The sequence below is a fragment of the Amyelois transitella genome, chromosome 19 (genome assembly GCF_032362555.1).
Source record: "Amyelois transitella isolate CPQ chromosome 19, ilAmyTran1.1, whole genome shotgun sequence".
Taxonomy (NCBI): domain Eukaryota; kingdom Metazoa; phylum Arthropoda; class Insecta; order Lepidoptera; family Pyralidae; genus Amyelois; species Amyelois transitella.
Window position 1 is genome coordinate 7955100 of NC_083522.1, and position 16775 is coordinate 7971874.

The following is a 16775-nucleotide window of genomic DNA, read 5'->3' on the forward strand; positions in this document are numbered from 1 at the left end:
GATTATATGTATGTATATGTAATTTCGAAGAAACATACACAGCTGGATAGAATAGACTTAACATTTTTTACATTAGACTTATGATACCCTAAAAAAATCGTCGAGCTAAACTAGTTACTTGGTTGTTTTCCTAATATGCGCTTAAAATTACAAGAAAGACTTAAGTATCTTTTCCACCTCATCAGCAATTTTCATTTAATTCATTTCAGACACTGAAAAACTGTCTTGGTATTGGCAGGAAGACAGTTTTTGGGAAAGAACCTTTAAATGAATACGTGGTGAAAATCTATGAAAAGATCTATATCATAAAATTAAAATTTGACGGCTGACATGATGATTCTCACCTGATGATGTAGAAGGCGCCCGGCGCGGGGTGCGAGGCGCGTCCACCACCTCCCCTTCTGCAGCTTCCTCCAGCGAGTCCACGATTATCACTACCTCTTGTTCCTCTTCCTCGATATATAGGGGGTTGGATCTGAATCATGGTAAGTAAACTTGAATGACAAATTAATATACTAGGAAAATAAAGTACTATGCTTTGACGGCCTCTGTGGCGCAGCGGTTATACGCTTGTCTGTGACACCGGAGGTCCCGGGTTAGAATCCCGGCCAGGGAATGATGAGAAAAAAAGTTTATCTATATAAGTATTTAATGCAAAATATACATAGTTTCGTTGAGTTAGTATCTCGTAGCACAAGTCTCGAACTTACTTCGAGGCTAACTCAATCTGTGTAATTGGTCCCGTATAGGTATATTTATTTATTTATCTATATCTATACATATAATAAATCTGTAGAAAGGTCAATTCTGTACATTGAAAATATTGAAAAAATAAATAGCAGGGGGTGTTACTGGATCGATACCAAATACAAAAATGTGATTAAAAAAATTTTTGTCTGTCTGTCTGTATGTTCAGGCATCACGTGAAAACTAACGGTTCGATTTTGATGAAACTTGGTATAATTATACCTTATTATCCTGGGCGTAAAATAGGAAGAAAAAAAAATCTAAATTTTTCAGTTTATAGACGTTGTTCTGTAGAACCGCGAACACACGTTGTGTTACCCGCAGTGGATTTAGCGCCGTAACCTGTAGCGCCTAAAGTCGGCTTTGGCTTGAACCGTTTGCTGCACAAGCGGGCCGCTACTAATTACTATGAAAAAATACTACATAGCTACATTAATTCCCATCAAGCTGAAAATGAGTATAATTATTTAAAACACAATCAAAAGCATTATTTCAAAATTCCCCATGATTCCGGTTTAAGGAAAAAAATTTACTTACGGTCAAAGGTAAAAAATGGGTGTATCGCAATTTTCTTTAAAACGGTAAGTTTTTCAAATCGGAAAATTACCTCAGACATAAATTGTAGATCATAAAGTTATCTATAAAAAAGGTATCAATATTTTTTTTCAACAAAGCTACCGTTTCTGTGATATAACGATGCAAAAAGTTGCAAGCGTCATAATATGCATCCGTTTCCTTGCCACCTCTGAGGTAGTGTACTATTAGCGCGTTTTTTTTTTACATTTTTATTATTAAACTTGAAAAAGTCTGAAATAGGTTAGAATAAACACGTGTTTTCACTACGCAGTGGCACTCAAGACTAACTTTCGCATTTATTATTTAAAAAAAAATAGAATAACCCTAAGTGAAGAAAATCATCTTAGGACAATAATAGAGATTACAATTATCAAATTCAATGCAATAATCAAATTAAAACTAAAACTACTTATAAAAAGAAAGAAAAAAGATGACTACAAACTAAAATTTAATTTATAAATTGTACAGTCCTTGCAGAGCATCAACATGTGGGAATGTGCCCAGAAGGCTGGCATCATTGCCAATTCGAATGGCAATGCTGATTCTCTGAGCCAGATAATTTCCAGCCCTCCGGTCAAGAGATACCTCAATTAGCTTTTTCGACAATTGTCGGAAAAGCTGATGGGCAGATAGGCCCCCCGGTCCCAGAGTTTCTACCCCAAAAGGTTCAAAAGTATAGATATTACCGATAACTACATATTTGCGCCTTTTGAGGTTTTTTGCCTCATTTGAAGCAGAACGGCCTTAGATTTAGTAACCTGAAGATGAGACGGCGCAAGTGTGTCGACACAAGTAGCATCCCACACCAAAGGCCGCCCCAATCTCCAGGGTACCAAAGTCATACCATCCGGTCTCTTGGCATCATCCTGAGCCAGACCGTTTGGTTCTAGAACGGCTGGAACATGGATGGTGGCAAGAGCACGGAGGATTATATCATTTAGGGCGGCATGGTGCTCTAAACGGCCGGCACTCCTAGGGCATGAGAGGCCGTGGTGTCCATAGCCGACAACGGTATCTCCGCAAGGACAACTATTATTAAAGACTAACGGTATTTCATGTGTTGAGCATTCTGAGATAAAGCAGCTATACGACCCTAGCCACGTACACAATTAAACAGAGAGACAGATGTTGTCTCAAGGTTTCACTACAGTATAAATTAAGGGACTGGGTTTCATTATACTTATGTATATTTTATATTTTGAATTCAAGTTAAAATTACCGACAGAACAATATTTTTACTTATATTACTGCTACATAGAGTATATACGAGACGTGCTTATGCATATTATGACGCTTGCAACTTTTTGCATCGTAATCATCATCATCTTCATTTTCATCTCAGAAACGGTAGCTTTATTGAAAAAAAAATATTGATTCCTTTTTATAAATATCTTTATGATCTACAATCTATGTCTGAGGTAAATTTCCTATAAAACGTTTTGAAGAAAATCGTGAAAATCCCATTTTCTTACCTTTGACCTTGGGTAATTTTGTTCCTTAAACCGGAATCATGGGGAATTTTGAAATAATGCTTTTGATTGTGTTTTAAACAATTATACTCATTTTCAGCTTGATGGGAATTAATGTAGCTTCATTCCTATTTTTTGGTCTAAATTGACCGGACTGAAAATAAAATGGAGAAATAAACCATCTACGCGAAGACCGACATCCGCGCGGACGGAGTCGCGGGGGAAAGCTAGTTATATAATAAAAGAATAATGCCATGTTTTTTTCAGGCACTTCAGAATAGGACTATTCTATCTCTTTCCTAGGGATGCGTATAAGGCGACTAAAGGTTAGACTTACAAGCTTGAGATTCTTCTTCTAGGCGATGGGTTAGCAACCTGTCAATGTTTGAATCGCAATTTGCCATACAGCTTAACGTAACTTTTTAGTATTTTCAAGAATCTAGCATTGACTTGTCTTACTACAAGTACTCGTAATATAAAGTCTCTTCGCATGTCTACCAAAACGCACTTGACCGTTTTTCGCACACATCACGTCTGAAGAAAATTGTTAGGCCCAACATGTAAAATCTAGATACGCAGTACGCATGCGCAATTAGCGCAGTCACTGAACTCGGTTGCATTTGAAAGAAATTTATAAGGAAAATGAATACTTAAGGAGTTTGGTAATAAAGTGCAGTTTTGGACTGTATTTTTGTGGTTTTGCTGGTATTTTGTGTTCAATTGTTTCTTCGGACGGGCGGTGGCGCGAGTGATGAGTAATGGATAAAATGTTTTCTTTGTTCCTATTTGATGGGAATCACTTGTTGCGAAACGTTTTCCGGAAGAATGTCGGTAACAAACTAGCTTTCGGATGGAGGTTTTCCCAATTGTTTTTCTCACCTAGGAATTTCTCAAAATGATCATCTTAAACAGTTTATGTCCCGAATGCACCCTCGCTGGCAAAACTGGGATTCCAATTATGACTAAGACCATTATTTAGGAGGTAAGTCAATTCTAAAATTGCTACTCAAAACAAAAATTCTAAATTTTTATTCATTATTATAGGATACTTCATATCGCTTAATAATTGTCAAAACGTTTGGTTTCACAACATTGGTTGACGTCAAATACTGGAAGAAGCTTTTCGAAAAATTGTTGCAATGTATGTATACAGGTTTGTATTGGACATTGATAATTGTGTCAGTTTCTGGCAAAAAGTCAGTTCAAGAGTACCCTAAACTGATGAGCTAGCATGAAGTATGCAAGGATCGTGGCAATAGAAATGAGTACTAACCTTAGGTTTGTATTTTCTACATGTATTGTTAGTAAAAACATAAAGTACCCGAAACCGCCGAGCTTGCATGAAGAGAGTTATGAATGTGGATGAAGCAAAGGAAATATACAGAGATCGTGGCAAGTGGAAAGAGGTAGTCTCTGCCTACCCCTCCGGGAAAGAGGCGTGATTTTATGTATGTATGTATGTATTGTTAGTTAGGTAATAATTGCATTTTCTAGTGCTTGCGTAATAACATACCTGAGTACCGGCATGTCATCCAGAGCTCGCAGGGGGTGCGGTGGGGGAGCGGGCGGCGCGGGCGGGACGCGGCCGTCGCACGCGCATCGACCCGCGTCGTCGCTCTCGCGTCGCCCTCCACCCTGCGAAAAATACAAAACAAATTATTAAAGAGATTATAGCGATAGATTAAGCTTACTTAATCGAAGGTGAAGCGCAGTCAGAGTAAGTTAATTAATCTAGAGTAAGCAGTCAGTTAATTTTCTTCTCCGCCGAATTTATGGCGGGACGAAGGAGTTCCGCGTATGAGTTTCTATACATACGGTTGTCCGTTTGTTACTAAGAAGTTATAATTTTATTTATTTACAATTAAAACTATTAAAATCCCTACAAGATATAACTTTTATTTAAAAAACTAGCTGTGCCCGCGACTTTGTCCGCGTGGAATAGTTATTTTGGGCATCACTTAAGCTCTCAATAATTTTCCCCGTTTTTTTTTCACATATTCCATTATATCTTTGCTCCTTATAGTTGCAGCGTGATGTTATATAGCCTAAAGCCTTCCTCGATAAATGGTCTATTCAATGCAAAATTTTTCAATTCGAACCAGTAGTGCCTGAGATTAGCGCGTTCATACAAACAAACTCTTCAGCTTTATAATATTAAAGTATAGATTATGGTGTGTTTAGTGTTAGTTTTCATAGATTTCCGTACAATATACATATAATAGGATAAAAATTCTGGTCAAGATCAAACTAACGGCTGACATTTAATTACATAGTTCCTAAGGCCACTTTCCAGATCAGTATACCTCCTCTCACGACTCTACTAAGAAAGATTTCTTTTATAAAATTGTAGGAACGGAAACAATAACAGTTACAAGAGAACATTTCATGATTAATGTTGCCAAGACGAGACCGTATAGCTCCCACTGTCAAAAAGTAATCAAATCTCTTGTTGTACCAAGTTACTAACCCTACATCAGCCTTAATAATAATCCCTAATTTTACACTAATGTTGCGACGAAATACTACAGCAGTAGCTCGTAACGAGTAGTTCGTAGCAAGTAGCAGCGTTTTCCCGCTATTAACAACGTAAGCGTGCAAATCGTGGACTAAACGAGTTGGCCGCGGACGAATTCGCGGGCAACAGTTAGTTGAAATTAATAAACCGCTGTGTAGTTCCCGGCACCAATAAAAAAATAAGAGTAGGACCACTCCGTCTCATTCCCATGGATGTCGTAAAAGGCGACTAAGGGATGATTAAAAACTTGAGAATCTTCATTTAGGCCATGGGCTGTCACTATTTAAATCTCGATTCTATCTTTAAGCTAGACAGTTGAATGTGGCCTATCAGTCTTAAAAAGACTGTCGGCTCTGTCTACCCTGCAATGGATATAGACGTGATTATAAGTATGGTAAAAAGTCAGGTCAAGAGTATCCGAAACCGCTGAGATTGCATGAAGGGAGTTATGAATGTGGATGAAGCGAAGGAAGTATGCAGAGATCGTGGCAAGTGGAAAGATGTTGTCTCTGCCTACACCTCCGAGAAAGAGGCGTGATTTTATGTATGTATGTATGTATGTATGTATGTATTCTATCATTAAGCTAGACAGTTGAACGTGGCCTATCAGTCTTTAAAAGACTGTCGGCTCTGTCTACCCCGCAAGGCATATAGACGTGATCATATGTATGTATATGTATGTATGTATGTAAACCGCTAACAGTGACATTTTCACTCTCATTCCAACGTGACAGCAACGGCATCTTATCTCGAACCATGACAGAACCGTAACATTAGATAATAACTGCTGGTAACAGTAGAATTCTCTGGTTAAACTACCCATGATGCCCTCGTTCTACTTGTGTGTAACATTGAGTAACGCTCTTGTAATTATGGGGGTTGTCTCGTTGTTTTTTAAAGTGTAATCCTAATCCTAAATCCAACTTGTATTATAAACTATCTGTGCCCGCGAATTCGTCCACGTGGGATAGTTAAATTAGTAAAAAGAGATTTCAACTTCGTTTAAAAATGTAAGTAGCTATTAACCATTACAATGTAAATAATTTGAATAATTGTGAATCCCACATATGTTTTCAAAGTAAATATTAAGAAAAATCTCCATAATAATGTTTGATCAGTTAATTGCGCGTGCGCAGGCAAATATTAACTACTACTGTGTTATGTTATCTTGACGTCAGCATCAAAATTTTGATGACTACCATCTAAGTATAATAACGACTTTATCTCTAGAGGTAATTTATTTATAATTAAGTAGATATTCTAAGCTAGGAGTAGACATTGCCGAAGTAATATTTTTCTTAAAAGCCTTGTTACTAAATTAATCAAACGGAACTTTCAAAAAGTTAGCCACAAATTAATTTAATCTTATTACAAAATCACGATGTTAAGGACATGAATTGATACACAATTTATAATTCAAAACAAAAAATGATCATACACAAGAAATGAATAATTAATTTAAACTAATTTTGCCACCTCATCTGTAAAATTATTAATAACCATTCAATTTAAAAAAAGAACTGATTTGAATTTCGAACACGACCATCCCAAGTGTAGTGAAGTGACCTAGAAAATGCGTACCTATAAATGAAATCGAGTTAATCGATCGCTTATTATTTACATATCACGATTGAACTAACAAAAGTTAATGCTATTACCCGATTCAGTGGTTAAGGCGTTTTGGTTCTTCTTTTGCCTGTCAATCTTTGTTTTATTCGTATACAGTTAAATCGATTCGTGATATATCGAAGGTAATTAGTAAGTGAACATATAACCAATTGGGCAACATATTCATTTTTCGTACCTACTGTCTATTAAAGTGTTTTATTAGATTTAGTTTTATTGGAGCAAGGAATGGCTTACAAATATTCTCTTCTGGGTGTTGGTCGCAATCTGTCACTATCTCATCTAAAGTCTAAGCATCATTAATCATCATCATCAACCCCCTGGCATTAATCTCAGATGCGTCATCGTCTTCTTGGGGAAGCGATCGAGGTACGACAATTGGCACGATCCTACATTTACTAAGTCCGATTTTTACACAAACCGACTCCCAACTCTATTGTTATTTTATTTTTTAAATATAAAAATAGATATTCAGAATAGTATGTATGTTTATCACTGGATTTAAAAAGGCTAATGTTATGGCTAAAGGCTAGCTTAAGTGATAGATAGATAATTCCACAATTATGAGATTTGATCACATTTAAATATATAACTGTTATGTAAAAGTCGGTCAAGTGCGTGTTTGTGAATATGCATAAGGATTTTTTGTTAAATATCTTGCAAAATATATCAGTCCTTATCAGGTGTTGGATTAAGCCTACACTAAGTGGATTAAATATGAAAAAACATTTTTTTTTATTATCAATAATGTGTAGGAGTAAATTTTGCTCACAAGTGTTTCTACTTTATTCTCAGAAAAGTAATGACTTTAAATTACCTTTTCACTTTTTAAATACCTACTATTTAAAAAGTGAAAAGGTATTTAAAAACAATATCCCATTATTCAGCTTAGTTTGTACGTACTCTGACTCGTTTTTTTTTGTAACTTTACCAAAACCGAATTGGATGATGTTTCCACATCCAGTTACCAGAATGTGCAGGTTTCCTCACGATATTTTGCCTCACCGTAAGAGCATCGGCTAGGTTCAAAAAGTCATTGGTAGCCGCGGTAAGATTAGAACCTGTGCCTCCGTGTGCATCACGCTGTTTTATCGGGGCACCATCCCGAAACCGCCGAGCTTGCATGAAGAGAGTTATGAATGTGGATGAAGCGAAGGAAGTATGCAGAGGTCGTGGCAAGTGGAAAGAGGTAGTCTCTGCCTACCCCTCCGGGAAAGGGGCGTGATTTTATGTATATGAATGTACCATAACGTTTCCCCCACCGATGCTCTTAACCTTAGTTTCTTATCTTACATTGTATACATACATATATATCGTCACGTCTATATCCCTTGCGGGGTAGACAGAACCCACAATCATGAAAAGACGCTACGTTCAGCTATAAGTATGGCTCTATGTTGAAATCTAGATTCTAATATTGACAGCTTGATAGCCCATCGCCTACAAGAGGTCTCAAGTTAATAAGCCTATTATCGTCTATATCGTCATTTACGACATCCATGGGAAAGATATAGAGCGGTTCTATTCTAAAGTGGCGTAACTCCCACGGCACATTATTTTTCATTGTGATAAGTTCAAATTAATGATTTTATTTACCTAGTCTATGAAAAATTCTATAAACATCATTACACTATGAATGACGTAAAAACCATATAGGGATTAAATTAAATCAATCACATAGTGAATCCAAAAGATTAATTCCCACACGTATGAATTTACAGTGCTAATATTTAAACATCATTAAACTAGATAAATCATTTTAATTGAAGCGTTTACGATCACCGATGATAAGATCATCATTATGCATCCTTAATAATGATTTTCGTGTTTGCAGATTTATATCTCGTAATGAACTTTTTGCTCGCGCTGGAAAAAAATCTCTTTCCCATGGATGTCGTAAAAGTTGACTAAGAGATAGGCTTATTACTTTATAAACTTAGGATTCTTCTTTTAGGCGATGGGCTAGCCAACTGTCACTCTATGAATCTCAATTCTATCATCAAGCCAAACAGCTGTATCAGTCATTTCAAGACTGTTGACTCTGTCTTCTCATATCCCTTAGTCGCCTTTTACGACATCCATGGGAAAGAGATGGAGTGGTCCTATTCTTTTTTCTATTGGTGCCGGGAGCCATACGACTAATTACGGCTACGATAATATAGATTGCTTTAAATGGGCTCTTCAATTTCTTTGTCTAACACCCAAACGACCTTTAAATAATATAATTGCTAACACTGAACGTGATAAAATACAATATTAGGGTGATCGCGAACCATCAATCTTGTTTATTAATACTTCTCGCCTCGCAATCATTAATTTTGTATAAAAACCAATAAATAAATAAATAAATATAACTACTTTACCATAAAGTAATCTATCAAATTGTTTAACAGTGTGGAATGTGAAAACAAATTATTTCATACATACATACATATAGTCACGTCTATATCCCTTGCGGGGTAGACAGAGCCAACAGGCTTGATAAGACTGAATGGCCACGTTCAGCTATCTTAATTATTTCATAGGTATTTTTTACTTAATCACATATAAGTAAATTAAATTATGAAATAATTACTCATAGGAAACTTAAGACATAGGCTGTGACAATCTAAAAGTTAAAAAATAACAAAAGAGGATTTAAAAAAACGATTTCAAAGGCATACCTATATATATAATAAAATACCTGGTGTTATAAATTAGTTTTTTTTAACTTTGCTTTTTAAATACATAAATTACAAAAGTTATACTCTTTCTAGAATAAGCTGGGGCGCCGCCGCCGGCATAAAGCGAAAATTGGCGTTTGTTTAATTTTTGAGAAATCCATATTTAATACGCAACTAGATCCCAAAGGAAACCTTCATGCTAAATTTGCAATACCAAAACCTAGCGGTTTGGACTGTACGTTTCCAAAAATACCTACATAACTTATTAAGCAACATTAATAAATGACCCAAGATAAAATCAACAATGTTTTACACGAATTTATACGTTGTCACCCTTTGTAGTAACGTACATTAAACATTATCTCATACGAGTATTTTATTCATTCCAAGACATTGATTTTTATCACAAGCAACAGATAACATTATCTCACTCTTAAATTTATCTCCACTACTATATTGATCATAACAAAACAATTAATCTCAAACAATTGTTTTAAAACACCAAAACCCTTTGTCTCTACTATCAAACAAAAGGCATTGTTTTTTGATACACAATTCGTGTAGTCTAAAAATTTTGAATGTACAAAAATAATGTGAGAGAGTTTAGATGTGAAGATGCGACAATGGTACGAAAGTTATTCTATTCTCGTCTTAGGTTAACACTTGTTCATTACAAACATACATAAAATCACGCCTCTTTCCCGGAGGGGTAGGCAGAGACTACATCTTTCCACTTGCCATTGCCATTGCATATCAACGCGTCTGTGATGCTTATTGTGAAAATTAATTCATACATACATATTATCACGTTTATATCCCTTGCACGGTAGACAGAGCCAACAAAACAAAAGACTGATAGTGATTAATTAATGATAGAATTAAGGTTCATATAGTGACAGGTTGCTAGCCCGTCACCTAAAAGAAGAATCCCAATTTATAAACCTAGCCCTTAGTCGCTCATTAGGACATCCATAGGAAAGAGACGGAGGGTCCTATTCTTTTTTTCTATTGGTGCCGGGAACCACACGGCACGTATAAAAATAATGTTTATGATTAATCAAATATATTAAATTGAGGTCACCATTTGGTGTATCGGCCCTGACACCTCGCTTTGGTAGAACTCACATAATGAATGTGCCTCTAATCATCATACCAATAAGCATATCTGATCATCATTTGTTAAAAAAAAATATTTACGAACATAAAGATTCGAGATAACCAAATTTAGAAAACAATGTCTCACTACGTTCAGCCATGAAGCTGGAAGATCGAATAAAGTTATCGATCGTGACAATACATTGAATCGATAAATCATTATCGATAATACTAACGATTACTACCGATTTTTAATAGTAGACAAGAAAAATGTGCTGTCTTCGTCAAGGCAAGCTAGCGTTACCCTTTGACTCATAATATACATATATACATAAAATCACGCCATTTTCCCGGAGGGATAGGCAGAGACTACATCTTTTCACTTGCCACGATCTCTGCATACTTCCTTCGCTTCATCCACATTCATTACATTCTTCATGCAAGCTCGGCGGTTTCGGGTACTCTTGACCTGACCCTTTGCCAGGACGTCCTTAATTTAATCAAGATACGTTCGTCTAGGCCTTCCCTCTCCGACCTTTCCCTCCACACTCTCCTTCGTCATAAACCCGTTTGAATCCCGTGCGCGTAGGAATTTCGGCTCTCTTTCTCTCTCATCTTAACGTGTACTGCGGACTCAGAAGACAGATATGCCACCTTAATTAAATTAAATAAATAAATAAATATATACGGGAACGAGATGGAGTGGTTCTTTCTTTTTTAATTGGAACCGGGAACCACACGGCACATGGATGTCGTAAAAGGCGACTAAGGGATATGGTTATTAACTTGAGACTATTCTTTTAGGCAATTATAAACCATATCATTATTTTCGAAAGATTCATCTAAAATGTAAATACACTACATAGACTTTATATAAAAAAAAACACATCGTCTTCAAGCAATTTACGTAATAATCCAAATGTAATCATCAATTGTTAATACTAGTACATCAAAAGATTACATCAAGCGTGTATCCATCCGAAATAAATTACGACAAAGACTGACCTATGACTGAATAGCGACTTGTCAATGACATTGCAAGATTTGGTACAATATGCCCATCTTGACATTATTACTCGACTGCTCAAAACGAGATAATTATGTTAAGAACAAAGCAAAAATCTTAAAAACTATTATTAATAAGACCGTAAGTGCAAAGTAAGTAAGGTTTTTTGTTTTATTTTGTCACCACTTAAAGCACTGGACCGATCTTCATGAAATTTAACATAGGTACACATAGTTACGGAAAGGGAGATGTCAACAAAAATTAATTTTAATGCTGCCAGCAAAGGTTTGTATAATTTAAATAAACATTCAAGACCTTTGAAGAAGAGTACTTCCTATAATATGATCCCTTTTCAGTCGTACACATCAGAAAGTCATTAATTATTACATACATACATACTATCATCACGTCTATATCCCTTACGGGGTAGACAGAGTTAAAAGTCTTGAAAAGACTGAAAGGCCACGTTCAGCTGTTTGGCTTTTTGATAGAATTGAGATTCAAATAGTGACAGGATGCTAGCCCATCGCCTGAAAGAAAAATCCCAACTTTATAAACCAATCCCTTCATTAATTATAGTAACTTATATCAATGTAACAAAGTTAATGAGTAAAGCACGCGCAAGATAATAATATATGTGGAAGAATTAGAGCATACAATAATTACTCAATAAGTAACGCTAGCGTTTATTCATACTGGTCGAGTCAACTCGCATGCCAGCTTAATTCGTAAGAGAATAAGCAATAATACTAGTTCATGTTCGCTGTTTAGAAGTAAGATTGATGCTAAGTTGGGACTGAATTTAATAGAACATCAATCATAACTAATTTATGTACATATTCTTAATTACTTCCACAAATCAATTAAACAATACTCATTCTTCCTTAATTCCCACAGAATTTAAGGAGATATTGCGCGTACAAATGTGCCTGTTAAAACAATTTAATATTTCTTTCTTTGCTGATTGAATAACAAATAACCCATAATTGTTTTTTTTTTAAATAAATAAACATATTACAATAAATACAACCAGGCACCATGTCTAGATAGTAATGATAACGGCAAAGTGTGAACATTTGAGCACAGAATAGCCACTTGACTAGTTATAACAGAATGGGCATGTAATAAAACTGCGTAATATAACAATGCCCGAAGCACTTTGCAATGTTGCCGTAACTCTTACTGATGGCATGTCCATATCCATCAAATACATATGTCGATGTCAAGATGTCAGCGAATCGGAGATTGCGTTATCATAAAATGCATGTATACTTACATAAAATCACGATTCTTTCCCGGAGGGGTAGGCAGCAGCTTTCTTTCCACTTGCCGCAATCTCTGCATACCTTTTTGGTTAACATTCATCGCCCTCATCATGCAAATTACAATGATGTTATAACACTATCTCCTCCTGCCAATAATATAGGAGGTTTCTTAAAGATATAGTAATGGCCCTATTAAACATCCCTTCGTCACCTTTTCGTCTTCTACAGAAAGTAATGAAGTGGACCTACTCTCAATTAAGTATATCTCTTCTACTTTCTTACAGCTAATATATACAAAAAATTCATATAGGTAGAACGTGTATGTAGGTTCTTTATGTTGTCTACGGTGCACTAAGAGAGGATTTCCCGAAATTTCCACGGAAACAGGAATCATAGTGATTTTTCTTTTACGCGGACGAAGTCGTTAAGCGTTTTCTAGTTAAAGATAAACGTTCAACAGGAAAAAAAATCAAAAACACATCCAAGAAACAGGCCAATCAAGAAAAAAGTTTGTTCATCATTTATCTCCAAACTCCTTCTACTTATAAAGACTTTTACTGTAATTAATTATACAACATCTTCCTCGTCGTAAAATCTATAGGAAATCCAACAATTCAGTATTATGTATGATTACCTACAGACAGTCATGTGGGGGGCCCTGCAGCACACTGGCACAATTCCGAGGCAAACAAAACGGAGAAAGTTAGCAGCTGACCGCGGGACCGCTTTATGCAACAACACCTAATTAAATTTTATAGTAACCAATGTTTTGCACGTTTTCGTCGAATGACTTTAAGTTGTAAAGAAGCGAAAGAAGTATGCAGGGATCGTGGCAAGTGAAAAAATGTAGTCCTTCCAGAAAAAAAGCGTGATTTATGTATGCATCTTGTCTTGGGAGTTGTGCTGCATATTATTGATTAACCGAGCAAGCAAAGCGAGAGAGGCCTTCTCTTCAACTTGGGGTAAAAATACATTTTTTGTATGATCGTAACGCGATAACATTCGAACTATTGGTCTGATTTTGATGAAATTTATGATTTGTTAATAAAATTTTTGCGCTTCTTAGGCATCTAAATCGGTCAAGTATTTATTTGAGATACTATTTTTTTTAAATAAAAAGATTTCGCGTGTCTAAGTTCGCGGTGAACGACTAATTTAATTTAATTATCATTTCTCGCATGCTGCCATCCATCGCTGACGCAACTCACAACGTACACATTTCGCTTAATATTACCGCACATTATACAAGCGACATTGAAACCAAGTGACCGACATCCGAGCAAGAAAGCCATGCATCTTACTTATTTTCCTTCGAAAGCGTTAAAAGATTATTTTAGGACCACTCCATGTTGTTCCCATGGGTGTCGTAAAAAGCGACTAAGGGATAGGTTTATAAACTTGGGATTCTTCTTTAAGGCGATAGGCTAGCTACTGTCACTATTTGAATCTCAATTATATCATTAAGGCCAAACAGCTAAACGTGGTTTATCAGTGCTTTGAAGACTGTTGGCTCTGTCTACCCCGCAACGGATACAGACGTGATTATGTGTGTGTGTGTGTGTATTTCCATAAAACATTAGATGTACCTACAAAAGACATCAACGCGTTATAAGCCACACTTTTCCTAAAATGCGCAAGTACGTGTAGAGGTACAGGTTCAAATCCTACTTCGGCCATATACCAATGACCCTTTTCTGAGTTATTTACTTACATTAGTTTAAGTGCTAACCGATGCTCCTACGGCGAGGAAATACATCATGAGGAAACCTCTCTCTTTTACCTTTCAGACAACAGATCTTTACCAGGACGTTCCCGATTTAAATAAGTTAGGTTGATCTAGGCTTCCCTTTAAAAAGAAAAGAAAGACATTCGAACGTTTACGAATTCCTAGGGGGAAAAAACCACATAAACCAAGAAATTATTATATATTTATCATTTCCGCTCGGAAATCCGATAGATTAAATTCAATCCCAATGGTCCACTTCCAGTCGCCATCTTGTCGAACCGGCTCTGATAACGCATCAACATGCGCAGTGTCATCTTTTGCGTAACATCTGGCATAGTTTTGGTACTTTATACGAATATTTAAAGTATTTTAAATTTTATCGTACAAAAATAGTTTCAAGGACAAATTTTTAAATTCTTTTCAGCTTCATGTAATTATTTATAACCCACTCCTGCATTTTGGTGATAGATGGATCCCTAGATCATCCAGAGAGAAGTTTGAAGAGGACTGTATGCTTACTGATTCCTTGTTTATTTAGATTTTACACATACATACGTAATACATACATAATCACGTCTATATGCCTTACGTGGTAGACAGAGCCAACAGTCTTGAAAAGACTGACAGGACAGCTGTTTGGCTTGATGATAGAATTGAGAATCAAATAGCGACAGGTTGCTAGCCCATCGCTTAAAAAAAGAATCCCAATTTTATAAGCCTATCCCTCAGATAAGATTAGGTGATTATTCGTTTTGTGCGAAATAATAAATAAATAAATATATACGGGACAAATTACACAAATTGAGTTAGCCTCGAAGTAAGTTCGAAACTTGTGTTACGAGACACTAACTCAACGATACTTTATTTTATACTAAATAATTATAAAGATAAACATCCAAGACCCAGGCCGATCAGAAAAAGTTCTTTTCTCATCATGCCCTGGCCGGGATTCGAACCCGGGACCTCCAGTGTCACAGACAAGCATACTACCGCTGCGCCACAGAGGCCGTCGGAATATTAATAAGATTTCTTCTTCCTACGTGGAGATAAACCTGGAGCACACCTTAATTAGGACTCCAATAATAATAGCTAACCTATCGACACCCTTCAATATGTTTCAAACTATCAGCTCGTAAAGCTTCTCAAACAAGCTAATTCTAATTATTTTAATAACCCTTCCAGTTACCTGGATGACTGGAAGAAATCCCTTATAGGGTTAAGACCGCCGTTGTGCATTTATAATTTTTTAACGTCTACGACTAAAAATTTATTGTGTACAAAAAAGTATTTACAAACAAACTAACAAACGCTAATTAGCACAAAATGACAGCGTGAAAGTAATAAGTGGACTACCACATAGTTTACACAAACGAGGTCGTATTTCATAACACATGAGTAAATACCTGCCGGGGTGTCACTTGATACATGGATTGGGTTACTTATCTTGTCATTTCAGAGTTGAGAATAAACTATAATTAAAATTAAATAAAAAGTAGGTGGTCGAGAAGTTGAAGTGTCGGAACAGAAGAGCGTGATGCGCAAGCAAGTAGATTCAAATCCTAAGTTGCCGATTAGACGGGAATCGAGTAACCTGACTTAGAGTATCATCGAAGAAAATCGCCCTTACACCGTGATCATAGTTTTCCAGTCACCTGTCACATAGTTCATTAGATTTCAACAGCAAAATTCGTAATGAATAGTTCAAACAAAGAGACTGACAGGAATGAATTGCTGGGTTCACATGTGACCTTCGCAAAACGTCAATTTTGACAATACTCAGACATCGCGATCTAATTTCGAAGCACTAAGGTTAGTAATAGCCTTCAGCAAAACTAAGTTATTAAATAGCTAATAGAGAATGTTTTAATAATATTCATTGTTAAGACAAGGGGTAATTTTCATAATGATTGATGCTTTAGTTTTATAGGTACTAGCTTTGGCCCGCGGCTCCACCTGCGTAAAAAGTATCTTACATTCTTCTATATGGTGTTGCCGATCGATTGTCCACTGTCTATCTATCGATAGCCTATCGAACATTGAGTTATCTGTAGTATCGATACTATCGATAGTGTCACTATTATCAAAAC

General features: G+C 36.1%; 1 protein-coding gene across 2 annotated transcripts in view; it reads right to left on the reverse strand.

The window, feature by feature from the left end:
- Positions 1-16775, reverse strand: part of LOC106132630 (uncharacterized) — a 51720-nt gene that overhangs the window by 26155 nt on the left and 8790 nt on the right. The window contains exons 1-3 of one of the 2 annotated variants that reach the window (XM_060949707.1): positions 11640-11720; positions 4306-4427; positions 345-475 (exon numbers count right to left, since the gene is read on the reverse strand). In XM_060949707.1, the coding sequence (XP_060805690.1) occupies positions 345-475; positions 4306-4319 (145 nt within the window). In that variant the 5' untranslated portion in view covers positions 4320-4427; positions 11640-11720. Of the gene's footprint in view, positions 1-344; positions 476-4305; positions 4428-11639; positions 11721-16775 lie in introns of those variants that run through there. The other variant, XM_013332086.2, reaches the window with a different exon arrangement.